Source organism: Erythrolamprus reginae, unplaced genomic scaffold, assembly GCF_031021105.1.
Source record: "Erythrolamprus reginae isolate rEryReg1 unplaced genomic scaffold, rEryReg1.hap1 H_1, whole genome shotgun sequence".
Lineage (NCBI taxonomy): Eukaryota > Metazoa > Chordata > Lepidosauria > Squamata > Dipsadidae > Erythrolamprus > Erythrolamprus reginae.
The window spans coordinates 1308241-1326564 of NW_027248462.1; the positions used below are offsets into that span (position 1 = coordinate 1308241).

General features: G+C 45.3%; 1 protein-coding gene across 4 annotated transcripts in view; it reads left to right on the forward strand.

The window, feature by feature from the left end:
- LOC139155268 (kremen protein 2-like) overlaps positions 1 to 18324 on the forward strand; it is a 119613-nt gene that overhangs the window by 63844 nt on the left and 37445 nt on the right. For all 4 annotated transcript variants that reach the window (XM_070730389.1, XM_070730386.1, XM_070730387.1 and 1 more), the window contains one exon: positions 18035 to 18301. In XM_070730389.1, the coding sequence (XP_070586490.1) occupies positions 18052 to 18301 (250 nt within the window). In that variant the 5' untranslated portion in view covers positions 18035 to 18051. The remainder of the gene's footprint in view (positions 1 to 18034; positions 18302 to 18324) is intronic.

Genomic DNA, 18324 nt, shown 5'->3' on the forward strand with positions numbered 1-18324 from the left:
GACGTTCAAGGCAGAAAATAATGTTCTCCTCCCTGCCGCCTCCCCCTTCCTTCCTGGCATTTCTCTGGCAGGCAAGTCAATCAGAGAGACAGTAATTAGCACAAGGTCATTTGGTGTGCAATGTAGCTGAGCGTGGAAATGTGCCTGGCTGGATCTCCTCTGATCAATGCATCACGCTGACAGGTCTCTGGGGCCCGTTTGCGAAATGTTGAAACGGGTAAAAGAATAAGGGTTCCAAAGCTGGAAAGGACATCAGCTTCTGAACCCTGGCGCCCTCCAGATGTGATGTACTACAGTATGACATCAGCCCCAGACAATAGCTTTCGCCATGCCCTACAGCAGAAGAAACCGCCAAGGCCATTGTGAATAGCTGACAATCATTAGGAAATGGCTTCTAAAAAGTTAGCCAGAAGCACACATTGCCTTGCATTTTTCTTATCCTATCCATGTCTTCCAGTCCAGGTATCTGAACTACAACTGAGAACTTAGCTCCACTTTTTTTATAAGTGACAATCCTTCATGAATTTAAGACCATTGTGATGATTTCGCTTGATCTTCTCTTCCTAGAGTTAAATACGCTGTGCTCTTTCTTTCCTCCTTCAAAGGATTTGCTTTCCAAATCTGGTGATTCTCCTCTGTTTCTCAATTCTCTTCTTGGGGGGGTCGCCGATCTCTGGGGGGCCAGAGGGTCGGAATATCCCTGTGTTGCTGGGGAGAGGCAGATATGGCGGGGGCCACAGAGTTAGCCGTTCCAGGGGAACGAGGGATCGTTGCTTAATAACGGTCCCTTGTTCTGGCTCTGTGAGCCCAATCTTGGGTACTGGTGGTGAGTGTAACTCTGGCCCTGGACTCAGGTTGCTGCTGCTGAATGCCAGGTCGGTAGTAAATAAAGCTCTCCTCATCCGGGATTTGATCCTGGATGAGGAGGCCGACCTGGCATGTATTACTGAAACCTGGCTGGGCCCGGAGGGAGGTGTTCCTCTCTCTGAAATTTGCCCAGCCGGGTTTCAGATATGGCATCAACCTCGACCCCAGGGAAGGGGGGGAGGAGTGGCTATTGTAGCCAGGGAGAGCCTTTGCCTGCGTAGACTCATTGCTCCAGAAATTGCGGGTTGCGAGTCTCTCTTGATGAAGTTGGACTTAGGGGTTCAGGTGGGCTTATTTCTCACGTACCTGCCTCCCAGCTGCGTGTCAAAAGCCCTGCCTGTGCTACTCGAGGAGGTAGCCGGGTTGGCGGTGGAGTTCCCTGGACTCATCGTCCTGGGGGACTTCAACCTGCCATCACTCAGTGAAACCTCTGGGTTGGCACAGGAGTTCATGGCCACCATGACAGCCGTGGACCTGACTCAAGTAATACAGGGTCCGACTCACGAGGGAGGGCACGCACCTGACATGGTATTCCTTTCTGAGCAATTGAGTAATGGTCTGAGACTAAGGGGCTTAGAAGTATTGCCTTTGTCATGGTCAGACCATTTTCTACTACGGCTTGACTTCCTGGCTCCAATCCTCCCCCGCAGGGAGGCGGAACCAATGAAGATGTTCCGCCCCAGACGCCTGATGGACCCAGAGGGCTTTCAGACGGCGCTTGGGGTTATTCCAGAGGCACTCGTCCACAGTTCGGCGGAGTCTCTCGCGGAGGCCTGGAACACGGCTGCAGCGGGGGCTCTTGACCGGATTGCGCCTTTGCGACCTCTCCGAGGCGTCAGACCCCGTAGAGCCCCATGGTTCAACGAGGAGCTCCGGGAGTTGAAACGCCAAAAGAGACGTCTAGAGAAGCGATGGAGGAAGAGTAGGTCTGAATCCGATCGAACACTTGTAAGAGCTTTTATTAAGACTTACAAAGTGGCGCTCAAGGCGGCAAGATGCGCGTACCATGCCGCCTTGATTGCATCAGCGGAATCCCGCCCGGCCGCTCTGTTTAGGGTGACCCGCTCCCTTCTTAATCAGGGGGGAGTTGGGGAGCCCTTGCAGAGTAGTGCCGAGGATTTTAACACGTTTTTCGCTGATAAAGTCGCTCGGATTCGGACCGACCTCGACTCCAATTGTACAACAGAGTCGACTGACAACGAGTCAGTCGAGGTGACTGGGGCACGTACTTGTCCACCTGTCTGGGAAGAGTTTGATCTGGTGACACCTGATGAAGTGGACAAGGCCATTGGAGCTGTGAGTTCCGCCACCTGTTTACTGGATCCGTGTCCCTCCTGGTTGGTTTTGGCCAGCAGGGAGGTGACACGGAGCTGGGCCCAGGAGATTACCAACGCTTCCTTGGGGAGGGGAGTTTTTCCATCACTCTATAAAGAAGCGCTTGTGCGCCCCCTCCTCAAGAAGCCCTCCCTGGACCCAGCTGTCCTTAATAACTATCATCCAGTCTCCAACCTTCCCTTTATGGGGAAGGTTGTTGAGAAGGTGGTGGCACTCCAGCTCCAACGGTCCTTGGAAGAAGCCGATTATCTAGGTCCCCGGCAGTCGGGTTTCAGGCCCGGTTACAGCACGGAAACCGCTTTGGTCGCGTTGATGGATGATCTCTGGCGGGCCCGGGACAGGGGTTTATCCTCTGTCCTGGTGCTCCTTGACCTCTCAGCGGCTTTCGATACCATCGACCATGGTATCCTTCTGCACCGGTTGGAGGGGCTGGGGGTGGGAGGCACTGTTCTGCAGTGGTTCTCCTCCTACCTCTCTGGCCGGTCGCAGTCGGTGTTAGTGGGGGGCCAGAGGTCGACTCCTAGGTCTCTCCCTTGTGGGGTGCCTCAGGGGTCGGTCCTCTCCCCCCTGCTATTTAACATCTACATGAAACCGCTGGGCGAGATCATCCAAGGACATGGGGTGAGGTATCATCAATATGCGGATGATACCCAGCTTTACATCTCCACCCCATGCCCAGTCAACGAAGCGGTGGAAGTGATGTGCCGGTGCCTGGAGGCTGTCGGGGCCTGGATGGGTGTCAACAGACTCAAGCTCAACCCGGATAAGACGGAGTGGCTGTGGGTTTTGCCTCCCAAGGACAACTCCATCTGTCCATCCATTACCCTGGGGGGGGAATTATTGACCCCCTCAGAGAGGGTCCGCAACTTGGGCGTCCTCCTCGATCCACAGCTCACATTAGAACAACATCTCTCAGCTGTGGCGAGGGGGGCGTTTGCCCAGGTTCACCTGGTGCACCAGTTGCGGCCCTATTTGGACCGGGACTCATTGCTCACAGTCACTCATGCCCTCATCACCTCGAGGTTCGACTACTGTAATGCTCTCTACATGGGGCTACCTTTGAAAAGTGTTCGGAAACTTCAGATCGTGCAGAATGCAGCTGCGAGAGCAATCATGGGCTTACCTAGGTATGCCCATATTTCATCATCACTCCGCAGTCTGCATTGGTTGCCGATCAGTTTCCGGTCACAATTCAAAGTGTTGGTCATGACCTTTAAAGCCCTTCATGGCATTGGACCAGAATATCTCCGAGACCGCCTCCTGCCGCACGAATCCCAGCGACCGATTAGGTCCCACAGAGTGGGCCTTCTCCGGGTCCCGTCAACTAAACAATGTCGGTTGGCGGGCCCCAGGGGAAGAGCCTTCTCTGTGGCGGCACCGGCCCTCTGGAACCAACTCCCCCCGGAGATTAGGACTGCCCCTACTCTTCCTGCCTTCCGTAAACTCCTTAAAACCCACCTTTGCCGTCAGGCATGGGGGAACTGAAACATCTCCCCCTGGGCATGTTTAATTTATGCATGGTATGTCTGTGTGTGTGTCTGTTAGCATATGGGGTCTTTTAAATATTTAAATATTTTTAAAATTTGTCTGTTTACTTATGATTTGTTTCTACATGTTGTGAGCCGCCCCGAGTCTTCGGAGAGGGGCGGCATACAAATCTAAGTAATAAATAAATAAAATACATGTAAATAAATAAACTGCATTTTAATGGAGCTTGTACGTTCCTTGTTTAAACAGGTCATGTTTTTCTTCAGTTTTTCACGTTAATTGGTTAATCTCTCCCTACCCCACCCCTAAAATAGGATGGGATGATGGGATATTAGATTTTTAACACTGCTGGAGAGCATTAGATTAAGGAACACTGCTGCTTGGTATATTGATTTAATTTGCAGGAATAAATGATTTTGCATTCATGCTGCATTGTGCTAGCTGCAAGCAAAGAGGGCATCTGGTTGGTGGGGGGGAAAAGGAAAAAGAATGAAAGGGCAATTTTAAAACAGCGACCATCATTTTATGATTGCATGAGGTTTAGCAGCCCAGATTTATTTGTTTGTTTATTTGTTCGTTCGTTCGTTCGTTCATTCATTCATTTATTTATTTTTCTATGCCACCCAATTCCCTAGGGACTCAGGGTGGCTCACAATAAATATAAACACAGATCAATATAAAAGCATATACTGTACTGTATATGCTGCTAATAATATGCAGATATTGTATGCTGCTAATAACATGCATGTAAATGGAATATCCAGTGGTGAAGTTCTTTTTTTTTTTTACTACCGGTTATGGGGGTGTGGCTTGTTGGGCGTGGTGTGGCTTGGTAGGTGTTGCAGGGGAAGGATCCTGCAGAATCTCCATTCCCTCCTCACTTCGGAGGAAGGTTACTGCAAAATCCACATTTTCTCCCAATCAGCTGGGACTCGGGAGCCAGAGAATAGATAGGGGTGGGCCACTCAGAGGTGGTATTTACCAATTCTCTGAACTATTCAAAATTTCCACTACCAGATCTCTAGAACTGGTTAGAACGTAATGAATACCAATTCTGGCATATGTTAGAAACCCAAAGACCATCCCACTTTTTATCTCTTCTATGCTTTTATAAATTCCTTGATGATGGTTATAAAACTATGCAACAGGAATTATTATCCTTAAAATACCACTTAACAAGTAGGTTCCTACCGGTACGCCTAATTGCGCACAGCTCTGCAGCTCTGGCGCATGAGCACGCATTCCAGCAAAATTTTGCTTCCCGCACCTGTGCAAGTAGCAAAATCTCACACGGGGACGCATGTGCATGCGCATTGCGGTGAGTTTTGCTTTCACACATGTGCATCCCCGTGCAAGATTTTGCTACCTGCACAGGTGCAGGAAGCAAAATTCTGCTTGAATGCATGCTCATGCACCAGTGCTCGTGCGCCAGTGCTCGTGCACCAATGCTCATGCGCCAGAGCTCATGCGCCAGAGCTACAGAGTCGCATGTAATTAGGCATACCAGTAGGAACCCATTACTGCACTTGACGTCACTGAACAGAGACTTGGCAGCACTAATTTATCAGTAATGACATTATGACAAATGTTAAACTGCAGCTTACTCTGACAGAAGATATTTGTGTGAATGTGTGTATTTATTTTATTTATTTATTTATTATTTGGATTTGTATGCCGCCCCTCTCCGAAGACTCGGGGCGGCTCACAACAAGTGAAAAAACAATTCAATACATAATCCAATTAATTAAAATATTATAAATTTAAGAAAATCCCCTATACTAACATACACACACACACACAAGCATACCATATATAAATTCAACGTGCCCAGGGGGAGATGTTTAGTTTCCCCATGCCTGACGGCAAAGGTGGGTTTTGAGGAGTTTACGGAAGGCAGGAAGAGTAGGGGCAGTTCTGATCTCCGGGGGGAGCTGGTTCCAGAGAGACGGTGCCGCCACAGAGAAGGCTCTCCCCCTGGGGCCCGCCAACCGGCATTGTTTAGTTGACGGGACCCGGAGGAGGCCCACTCTGTGGGACCTAATCGGTCGCTGGGATTCGTGCGGCAGAAGGCGGTCTCGGAGATATTCTGGTCCAGTGCCATGAAGGGCTTTAAAGGTCATAACCAACACTTTGAATTGTGACCGGAAACTGATCGGCAGCCAATGCAGACTGCGGAGTGATGGTGAAACATGGGCATACCTGGGTAAGCCCATGACTGCTCTCGCAGCTGCATTCTGCACGATCTGAAGTTTCCGAACACTTTTCAAAGGTAGCCCCATGTAGAGAGCATTACAGTAGTCGAACCTCGAGGTGATGAGGGCATGAGTGACTGTGAGCAATGAGTCCCGGTCCAGATAGGGCCGCAACTGGTGCACCAGGCGAACCTGGGCAAACGCCCCCCTCACCACAGCTGAAAGATGGTTCTCTAATGTGAGCTGTGGATCGAGGAGGACGCCCAAGTTGCGGACCCTCTCTGAGGGGGTCAATAATTCCCCCCCCCCCAGGGTGATGGACGGACAGATGGGATTGTCCTTGGGAGGCAAAACTCATCATCATCATCATCGTTGTTGTTATCACCATCATCACCATTATTTTAACCATTGTCTACTCACTTTAGAATGAAGGCCTTTTCCATATGTTTCTAAACAATGTGGTTCTGACTTTCTTTTGTCAATTGGGCCCACAATACTTGCTGTTATCTTCAAACCATTTTGTTTTAAATTTCTTTAATTGACTTTTTTAAAAATCAAGTGGGATCCATTCTATGACTGCCTTGGTCCACCTGCCATCAGTTCTTACATGCATTTATACATGCATGCTTAAACCATCCCACTTTTTATCTCTTCTATGCTTTTATGGATCCCTTGGTAATGGTGTACATGCAGTGGTTTTTTAAACACTTATCACACAATCAAAGCAACAAAAACCAAGAGGAGAGATCCTTTCTCCAATGAGTCTGATTTATACTGATTAGATTAGATTAGATTTATTGGATTTATATGCCGCCCCTCTCTGAAAACTCAGGGCGGCTCACAACAAGATAAAAACAATACATAATAACAAATCCAATACCCACCAATCCAATTACAATTTTAAGCTAAAAATTCATAAAAAACAACCCCAGAATATTAAGAAACACGCATACAATCAATCTAATACCAAAACAACATGGGCAAGGGGGAGATGTTTCAGTTCCCCCATGCCTGACGGCAGAGGTGGGTTTTAAGGAGTTTGCGAAAGGCAAGGAGGGTGGGGGCAATCCTAATCTCAGGGGGGAGCTGGTTCCAGAGGGTCGGAGCCGCCACAGAGAAGGCTCTTCCCCTGGGTCCCGCCAGACGACATTGTTTAGTCGACGGGACCCGGAGAAGGCCAACTCTGTGGGACCTAACCGTCCGCTGGGATTCGTGCGGCAGAAGGCGGTCCCGGAGGTATTCTGGTCCGGTGCCATGAAGGGCTTTATAGGTCATAACCAACACTTTGAATTGTGACCGGAAACTGATCGGCAACCAATGCAGACTGCATACTGATATTTTGGGAGGTGAGGAGATGGAAAATTAGGTGTAAAGAGGAACAGGATGGGATGTCCTGGAAGAGTTATAAATGGCTAGCTAGAAAACTGTTCCTTCTTTTCTCCTCATATCCTTATTTTTTCCCTTACCTACCTTTCATTTGAGCTTTTTAATTTTTACTTTTGTACACGAAATATCAAGAAGTGCGTCCCTTTTGTTTCCATTTCATTTTTTATTCTCTCAGCTTTCTCAGGGTTCAAATTGTTTCCAAATCTCCCGCAGGCTGCTTGCTAAAGATCCTTTGAGTGAATCAGGGGGCGCTGCCCTAAGGATTTGTTTGAAAGCCCCATTGTTGACCTCTGAGCCCTGAAGGCCAAACTGGATGTGGCAATAGCAATAAACCCAGATCCCTTCACAATTTTGTCCATGGACATGTAAAATGAGGAGCAGAGAGTGTAGACAGTTTTACTTAACTATATAAATGGTACTGAAGAAGGGGAACCCAATGCCCTTCAGGATTTCTGGGCCTTGCTGCCTCTCCAGTCCATCACAGTGTTTCTCCATTCCTTTTCCGACTCACCTTGTCTATGTTTGAACTGAAAAGAGAACGATGCAGCCAGAAGAACAGAGATAGACTGACATCCAAAGCAATGGTGCTTCTCTAACGTGCTCTCTTTATGCTTGGGTACTTCTATGTGAACTGTGTGAAAACACCCAGGTCCTCCCTCCGCCTGCTGGATATGGAAGGAGAAGATCCGTGGGGGTTGAGCAGCTGTCACAAAAGATGGGCCATTTGTTGTGGGGCCATTTGTTATGAAAATGCAAGGTTATGGCATGAATTCAGAAGGAAGGGAAGAGATGTATACTTACAAAGCCTGCATAGCAAAAATAATGCAAGAGGAGTTTGGACAGGTGGGTGCCCTTTCTATGTAGAAAACAAGAGCTGACTGTCATGCCGATCAGTTTCCGGTCACAATTCAAAGTGTTGGTAATGACCTTTAAAGCCCTACATGGCATTGGACCAGCATACCTCCGGAACCGCCTTCTACTGCACGAATCCCACAGGTGTTGGCCTTCTCCTGGTCCCGTCAACCAAACAATGTCATTTGGCGGGCCCCGGGGGAAGAGCCTTCTCTATGGCAGCCCCGGCCCTCTGAAATCAACTCCCCCCGGAGATTAGAATGGCCCCCACCCACCTTGTCTTTTGCAAGTTACTCAAGACCCACCTATATCGCCAGGCATGGGGGAACTAAGATATCTCCCCCAGGCTTATTATATTTCACGTTTGGTGTGTATGTGCTGTATGCTTTTTAATTGTTGGGGTTTTTATATATTTTATTATTAGATTTGTCCCATTGTTACACTGTTTTTTATATGCTGTTGTGAGCCGCCCTGAGTCTTCAGAGAGGGGCGACACACAAATCTAATAAATAATAATAATAATAATAATAATAATAATAATAATAATAGCAATAATAATATATATAATCATAAAGATTATGATGATGATAGTAGTAGTAGTGATAGTAATAATATAACAACAACAACAACAACAGCAACAACAACAGAATTGGAAGGGATCTTGGAGGTCTTCTAGTCCAGCCCACTGCTTAGGCAGGAAACCTACACTACTTTAGACAAATGGTTATCCAACATCTTAAAAACTTCCAGTGTTAGAGCATTCACAACTTCTGGAGGCAAGCTGTTCCACGGATTAATGGTTCTAACTGTCAGGAAATTTCTCCTTAGTTCTAAGTTAGTTCTCTCCTTGTTTAGTGTCTACCCATTGTTTCTTCTTCTACCCTCAGGTGCTTTGGAGAATAGATTGACTCCCTTTTCTTTGTGACAACCCCTGAGATATTGGAACACTGTTATCATGACTTCTCTGGTCCTTCTTTTCATTAAACCATACATACCCAATTCCTGCAACAGTTCTTCATACGTTTTAGTCTCTAGTCCCCTAATCATCTTTGTTGCTCTTCTCTGTACTCTTTCCAGAGTCTCAACATCCTTTTTGCATCTTGTTGATCAAAGCTGAATGCAGTATTCCAAGTGTGGCCTTACCAAGGCTTTATAAAGTGGTATTAACACTTCGGGTGATCTTCATTCTATCCCTCTGTTAATGCAGTCTAGATCTGTGTTGGCTTTTTTGGCAGTTGCTGCACACTGCTGGCTCATATTTAAATGGTTGTCCACTAAGGCTCCAAGTTCCCTCTCACAGTTACTACTGGTGAACAATGTACCACATCTACTGGACCTTTGCCTTTTATTTTTCTTGCCTAAATGTAGAACCTTACTTTATTCACCATTGAATTTCTTTTTGTTAGATGAAAAATGTTCAAGTTTGTCAAGGTCCTTCTGTATTTTGAGCCTGTAGTATTGGCTATTCCTGCCAGTTTGGTATCATCTGCAAATTTGATAAATTCCCCATCTATCCCCTCGTCCAAGTCATTGATGAAGATGTTGAAGAGTACTGGGCCTAAAACAGCTGATACATCCCTCCATGTAGATGCAATTCCATTGAGCACTGCACATTGAGTGCGGTTGGTTAGCCAGTTTTGAATCCATCTGGTGATGTTGCTGTTCATCCCATTTTGCTAAGATAAGGGCTATGACAGACAATAGAACAGGGGTCCACAATCTGTAGGCGCTGTCCACTACTGGGCTATGGCCTATTAGCAACTGGGCCACGGGAGTGGTCGGCTTTTGCATGAGTGCCAGTCACACGAGCAGATGAGGCCCTCACTCATGTGAGCATCACAAGCATTTTGCCACTCATCGGCGCTTGCGTTGTGGGCACTCATGACCCCACTTATGTGAGCATGATAGGTGCTCGTGGCCCCATTCATGTGAGAGTCCTACTTGGCCCTACTCTTGTGCTTGTGCACATGAATGCACGGCTTTGTCCCTCTCACAAAACCATCCCATCTTTCCTCCCTCCCCCTCTGCTCTGGGCTGCCAACCTTGGGGAACTCTGCGACAGAAGACTTGCTAAAAATCTTCTAGGATGCCTTTTCATTAATTTTTAGGAATAGAAAAGGCATGGAACCAATATATGACCTTTTAAATAATTTTTAAAAAGCCTATTAGACAATGTTTCTTTAACCCACCTTGAAAAACTGTATAAAGGCTCGTTGAATCCTTTTTTCTGGGTGCTGCTGGCATTTTGATGGCTGGGACCAGTAGCGGGTTGCACCAGGTACAGCTGGGATCGGGATTCCAGTAGCGGAAATTGAGATACACACAAATCTCCACTTCCTTGACATGTACCCGTTTGCGCCCGCCTGCAAATTTGGCTTTTGCGCATACACAGCAAGTGAAATCTTGGACAAGGGTGCCCTTGCGTGTGAGATTTTGCCGATTTTGCCGATTTTCAGCATTTCTTTGCTTTGGGGCATGCACAGAAGCAAAGAAATAGGCAAAATCATGCACACGCGAGCATCCCTGCATGAGATTTCACTTGCTGTGCATGCCCAGAAGCAAAGAAATCGGCAAAATCATGCACACGCGAGCATCCCTGCATCTGATTTCACTTGCTGCGCATGCACAGAAGCCAAACCTCACACCAATGGGTGCCCGCGCGCCCTCCGGATGCACATGAGCCCGCAACGGTCCCAGAGAGCGCACCGGTAGCGTCCGATAAGTGCAACCCCGCCTGGCTGGGACCCTTTTGCTGAAGCACTTCAACAAAAGGGAATCAACCCTTCACCTCGTGTCTGGTTTTCCTCATTGGCTTTGGCGCCTGGCTAAGGCCCGAATTTGGGGACAACACCCAAACAGCTGATCTAATAGGACTGCTATTCTCACTAAAGGGGCCTGGTAAGTAACCCAGGATCTCTAGAGTATCCTTAACACAAGTCCCAGAGAGATACAGAGTGAAGGTGTGTCTATACCCTTGATTTCTTTTTAAAGAAAGGCATTACCGAGATTTTTGACATTCCTGCCGGTCCTATTCCGTCGTCCTTTCTCCACAGCCTGTTGGTCTTTCGACAGCTGCAGCCCCCAGCAGGAGGAAGCTGTCCACAATGGTACCAAAATAGCTAATCCCACGTTTGTTGAAGCAGAGCAGTGAGCCTCCTGTCCGGCCTCTGCGCGTTCCATTACATCCATGTCACATTTCTTCAGCAATTCAGCAGTGCGGTAACACCAAGGCCTCCTGTGCCATTTGTCTAATGCCTCACCCCTGATTTTTATTCCCCCTCCCTCGGCTCCCCGGGGCCATCTCACATTCGTGCCCCCCAGATAGCAACCCACTGGTCCTGAAGCATCTTCTAAAGGACCAGCTGCCAACACCCGCCACCTGCTAGACATCCAGTCTCCGGCCTCTGTGGGCTTCCACATCCTCCCATGAAGAGCTCGCTTTGCTACCCTCCCCTTCCCGGTCTAGCCTAGTCCTCTTGCTTCGCATCGACCACCTGTTTATTATGTTCTCAGCTATTTCCATCCCCAACAACAGGTGGGTCCCGTCCCCCTGGGGCTTATGTCTGCTGGTTGGAAACGGCATCTGGTTACACCAGGAGAGGTTCGGGCTTGGAAGGTGGGTGGTTGGGTGGATTGATGGCAGGAGGCAAGTGAAGAGAAGCACAAGTCATGGGTTATTCCCAGCTGTGAAAGGATGTTACTATGTCTGGGATAAAACAAGGCAGGCAGGGGGCCAACGCTCTCAAGTTCTTGGGTGAGGGGCAGCCGCTGGATGTCTGATCTCTTTGCCAGCCCCCCTTCCCTCTTTGTTCACCCTTCTGAGTTCTACCACCCGGCATTTGGCATTGTTTAGATTGAAGGATCCCTTGTTGAATCTCTGCCATTTTTTTCCAGATTTTTTTTTTTTAAAAAAGGGGAGAACTACAGATTGGATTCTGCAAGGGAAATGGCCTTCTGCCACTTCTGCAACTTACTTTGTGCCTTGCCAAGTAGCACAGATGAATGTTTTTGCTCCTGCTTGCTTTTTCAGCAGATATACACGGTTGTGTGCAAATTGCCCTTATGGCTGCCTACGATCCTTTTTGCTTCTTTGAAGTGTTACTCTATGCCAGCATTCTGTCTTTGCGTGGCCCTTCAGTGCCAGGGTGCCATCTTCAAAATGGCAGGGGCCACTTGGCCCGGTCTTCTGTCTCAAGACTTCTCTTCTGACCCAGAAAACTATTTTCTTTGCCTAAAGCTATACAGTGTTCCCTCGATTTTCGCGGGGGATGCGTTCCGAGACTGCCCGCAAAAGTCGAATTTCCGCAAAGTAGAGATGCGGAAGTAAATACACTATTTTTGGCTATGAACAGTATCCCAAGCCTTCCCTTAACACTTTAAACCCCTAAATTACAATTTCCCATTCCCTTAGCAACCATTTAGATTATTACTCACCATGTTTATTTATTAAACTTTATTTAAAAAAATGTTTTTTAAAGGCAGGCAAAAGTTTGGCAATGACATATGACGTCATCGGGCAGGAAAAACCGTGGTATAGGGGAAAAAACTGCAAAGTATTTTTTTAATTAATATTTTTGAAAAACCGTGGTATAGACGTTCCGCGAAGTTCGAACCCGTGAAAATCGAGGGAACACTGTAATGGAAATAAGTGGCCGGTTTCCAATATTTGTGCAAAGTATACAATTCAGACTCTGGATCACAGAACTAACTTGTGAAGGTTCTTGGTATGTAGACACATATGAATGCAATGAGGAACATGCTTGTATGACTTTGAAAGAGAACACAAGCAAAACCAGGGCTGGGTTGGGCTAGATCTTTTTTCCTTGATATGTCAGTTTTTACATACTGACATGCAAAAAGGATGTTGAGACTCTAGAAAGAGTGCAGAGAAGAGCAACAAAGATGATTAGGGGACTGGAGGGTAAAACATATGAGAAATGGCTGCAGGAACTGGGCATGTCTAGTTTAAGGAAAAGAAGGACCAGGGGAGATATGATAGCAGTGTTTCAATATTTCAGGGGTTACCACAAGAAAGAAGGAGTCAACCTATTCTTCAAAGCACCTGAGGGTAGAACAAGAAACAATGGGTGGAAACTAAACAAGGAGAGAAGCAACTTAGAACTAAGGGGAAATTTCCTGACAGTTGGAACAATTAATCCATGGAACAGCTTGCCTCCAGAAATTGTGAATGCTTTAATACTGGAAATTTTTAAGAAGTTGGATAACAATTTGTCTGAAGTTGGATGACCATTTGTCTGAAGTAGTGTAGGGATTTTTGCCTAAGCAGGCGGTTGGACTAGAAGACCTCCAAGGTCCCTTCCAACTCTGTTGTTGTTGTTGTTGTTGTTGTTGTTGTTTGTTATTGTTATTGTTGTGAAAAGGAGTGTAGGTTTTGTGTTGCTTGTTTATATGCAGGAATATTTCGAAATGATGTACTCATTTGTAACCTGATGTGGGGCATTCCGTCCACCATTTTCCCATTTCTATCACTTCAGTCAGTAGTAATTGTCAACCTTGGTCCTTTTAAGATGTGCAGACTTCAATTCCCAGAATTCTCCAGCCAGCAGTCTGGGAGTTGAAGTCCACGCATCTTAAAAGGGTCATGATTGGGAACCACTGGCCAAGAGAGACAAAGCTTTCCCCTGGGATTAGTGCTTCTGATCTGAGGATAAAACACAGAAAAAAAAGGGATTTCTGGGAGAATTAAATCTTGATATTGCAGATGCAACTGGATGGTACTCCACAGTGGGGAAAGATGCTTAGTAAGGGATTCTATTATCATCCATCAACCTTAAAAGCCTTGGTTGAAATACTTGGAACCCTTCTAAAATTTCTAATCCTTCATGAATCAATATAGATAGTTCTTGTAAAAGTGACCTGATCAGTTCTCACACTTATGATTGTAGTAGCATCCCAGTGGCTATGTGATTGTGATTTGAATACTTGGCAACTTGCAAATTTATGGTGGATGCAGTATTCTGGATTCATGTAATCACAATCCTTAATCTTTCCAGCCGGTTTCGGACAAGCAAACTCAACAGAGAAGCCCTTAGCAAAATTCACAAATTGCAGACAAGTGATGTCTGGCTTAATGACCATAGCAAAAAAGTTAAAATCATGTGTGGGCGTGTGATGTCTCACTTAATGACTGCAATGTTTAACAAATTTTCCGGTTCTTACTGTGGTCGTAAGTCCAGGACCACCTTTAGTGTTAAATACTTGAATATGAGTCCTTGGATGCATGTATATTTATTTTAATAAAATTAATTAGCTTTTGAGGTAAACAATTCTAAACCTCTTTAGGAAGACAAGAATGGAGATGACATCAATAAGCAAATAAAGTTAAATTATAAGCCTTAAAAGGAACATTAAATACATAGGAATAATCCTATCATCTGCAGGTAAATAAATCAATTCCATTTTAATCCAATTGAATTTAATTCTGTCTTAGCTTTGCACAGTTCATTATTTATTTATTTATTCGATTACTTACTTACTTACTTACTTACTTACTTACTTACTTACTTACTTACTTACTTACTTACTGATTTATCTATCTATCTATCTATCTATCTATCTATCTATCTATCTATCTATCTATCTATCTATCTATCTATTTATATATATGCCACCCCTCTCCTCAGACTGGGGGCGGCTTACAACATGTTAGCAATAGCAATAGCACTTTTTTAACAGAGCCAGCATATTGCCCCCATAATCCGGGTCCTCATTTTATCTAGGAAGGATAGAAGGCTCAGTCAACCTTGAGCCCATGATGAGATTTGAACTGCTGACCTATGTAGTCTCTACCCCCTGTGGAGTAATCTGGGAATAGATTTCCACCTGAGCAATGGAGTAGATTGCCACCTGTAACTCTACTCAAAGCCAAATGTGACTCATTCTCCCTCCCCAAATATTGTTCCTCCTTGGTCTACAAAGACTTGTTTCTGACCTTGGTCAGAGATTTAGCAGAGGCTCTGCCCATCTCACTGTGCCCCCGATATTCTTTCTTTGTGTTCTGCCCGCACTTGACTGTCTTGGCATGGGCAATTAAAATGTGTCTTTGAACTCTTTGATCCTCCCCCAATCCCTCCTCTTCCCAAATGTGAGATCTGAAAGGGTCTCCTGTGTTTCTCTTGCCTCCAGCCAAATCTCACAGGACACCCTCCGCCATTCCCCTTTGAATCTTCAAAGCTCTTGCATGCTTTAACTGATTACACATTTAGCATCTCTAATCTCGTTTTTTGGGCCCCCACCCTGGAGGCAGCCTTGAGAGGAGTCCCTCTTCTTCCAAGCTTGTCTTGTCACGCTTGCTCGGATGTTTCTCCAGCTCCACATTTCAGGGTTGGGAGGGGAAGGAAAGAAGGGGCAGCTGGGGGTCTTCTGTGGATTTCCCAGAAGGTCTCTTCTGCAGCTGCGGGTCTTCAAACCTACAGTTTCCTTCAACTTTTTGACCAAAGCGAATTCCCCAATTACTGGTAAAAGATAATCAGAACTATCTTTTCAAATTTTCTGCCCCAAAATTATAACTTGTTTTGACAGAAGTTCTTTCTGTAAAGGAACAGAGGGAGTTTCCTTTACCAATAAGTAATCAAGGGCTGAACTCAGCCATCGAGATCCTGAGAGATTAGCTTTAAGATTGTTTGAAAATTTGGGATCTAATAATAATAATAACGACGACGACAACAACAACAACAACAACAACAACAACAACAACAATAGAGTTGGAAGGGACCTTGGAGGTCTTCTAGTCCAACCCACTGCTTAGTCAGGAAACCCTACACTATTTCAGACAGATGGTTATCCAACATTTGCTTAAAAACTTCCAGTGTTGGAGCTTTTACAATTTCTGGAGGAAAGCTGTTCCATGGATTAATTGTTCTAATTATCAGGAAATTTCTCCTTAGTTCTAGGTTGCTTCTCTCCTTGTTTAGTTTCCACCCATTGTTTCTTGTTCTACCCTCAGGTACTTTGGAGAATAGGTTGACTGTTTCTTCTCTGTGGCAACTCCTGAGATATTGGAACACTGCTATCATGTCTCCCTTGGTCCTTCTTTTCATTAAACTAGACATACCCAATTCCTGCAACCGTTCTTCATATGTTTTAGCCTCCAGTCCCCTAATCATCTTTGTTGCTCTTCTTTGTACTTTTTCTACAGTCTCAATATCCTTTTTGCATTGTAGTGACCAAAACTGAATGCAGTATTCCAAGTGTGGCCTTACCACGGCCTTATAAAGTGGTATTAACACTTCACATGATCTCGATTCTATCCCTCTGTTAATGCAGCCTAGAACTGTGTTGGCTTTTTTGGCAACTGCTGTAAACTGCTGGCTCATATTTAAATGGTTGACCACTTGGACTCCAAGATCCCTTTCACAGTTGCTACTGTTGAGCAATGTACTACATATACTGTAGCTATGCATTTTGTTATTCTTGCCTAAATGTGGAACCTTACTTTTTTTCCCCATTGAATTTCATTTTGTTGGATAGCTCCCATTGTTCATCTACTGTATTTCCTCATCTAGAAATAAAGTTCCACAAGTCATGATTATATCATAGCTATCCTGCATAATTTATGCCTGATTGAATTTTTGAATCAAGTACAGGTGATAGTTTAGCCATCACAAACAGGATAGGCAACTCAGTTATTAATGGTAGGTAAATGACTTATTTGGGCTTCCCTCTGTTTTACAGACCTAAATATGGTCATTAAGTTACTTTTCCATCACCATTATTAACTGTTAACGGTCACTAAATGATACAGTGACTAAACCAAGGACTAGTTTCCCACTCTGCCAGTCTTATCAATGTCACAGCTCTTCCTCTCTAAGAAAATACATTCAGAGGGATTTCCAATTGGGAACATCGGCTGCATTCACACAACTTAACCTACATGATTTTCCTGGTTTACAAAATGCAGTGAATCATGCATTAATCAAAGAAGTTGACGTCACCAACACACCAACTCACAAAACCTGACTGAGATTAAACCAAAAAAAGTTAGTAACTTGTATGTGAATTTGCTATATTTTAATTGACTGATTGAAGCTTGTTGTATGAACAGGCCACTAATTTCTGGCCAAGTATAAATTCACTAATCCTTAGGGTTTTTAAAACTGAAAGCCCTTTATTTTATTGATTATGTAATTTGTATATCTGTCCATATATTTGTGGTTGTATATGTGTCTCACAAGGAACTGGTAGCTTTCTAGATGTTGCTGAACTATAACTCCCAGCAGTCCTAGCAGTTATGGCCAATGGCTGGGAATTAGAGTTTCAGCAATACCAGGAGAGCCGCAAGTTCTTTATCCATGTGGATTGTTTTTCTGGCAGGCTACCATAAGTTCCTTGGATGACCTTGAGCTGGTTACTATATCTCAGTTGAACCAAGCTCTCTGGGTTGTTGTGAGGACAACTTTGTTTGTGTCTAACAGCTTCCCGAGGGATGGATAGCTGTTTTACTCTTCTGCAGCAAAATCAAAACAGACTCTTATGCCACTTCAAAGGCTGATATATCTTTAGCTTTTGCGCACTGTGAGACAGTTTGCATATGATAGAGAGAAAATTGTTGTGACTGTAAAGAGCGAGAAGGGAAAGAGTTGTTGATCAGAGATATATCTTGGGTTGAAAGCAACCACAAACACTTAGGTTTTGTCATAAAGCATCAATCAAATGTGGCTTAGGTGTGAAGATAAGACATTGTTTGGCTGACTTTGCTAAGAGCTGGGCCTGATAAGTCGAAGAATACCAAAAATTGATGATTTGTCTCCAAATAATCTTTACTTTGTTTGACTTTGTTCTTCAGTGAATGAGGAGGAAACGCACGATCACCACCAATACCACCCATTTAGAAAATAAAATATGCAGGGGTTAACATATCTCCCACCATCTTTTCTCCTCTGATTATTCCCCAGAATTATCTGAATGCTTTATGGTGAATGGAGCTGATTATCGCGGACTGCAGAACAGGACTGCCCCTGGATCCGCTGGGAAGCCTTGTCTCTACTGGAATCAGACCCGAGAACATGCCTACAACACGGCCAAATATCCCAACGGCGAGTGGGGGCTGGGCAGCCACAATTATTGCCGGAATCCAGACGGTGATGTACAGCCCTGGTGCTACATCTCGGAGAATGAAGAAGGGATTTACTGGAAGTATTGTGACATCCCAACCTGCCACAGTAAGTGCTGGATTTTGAATTGA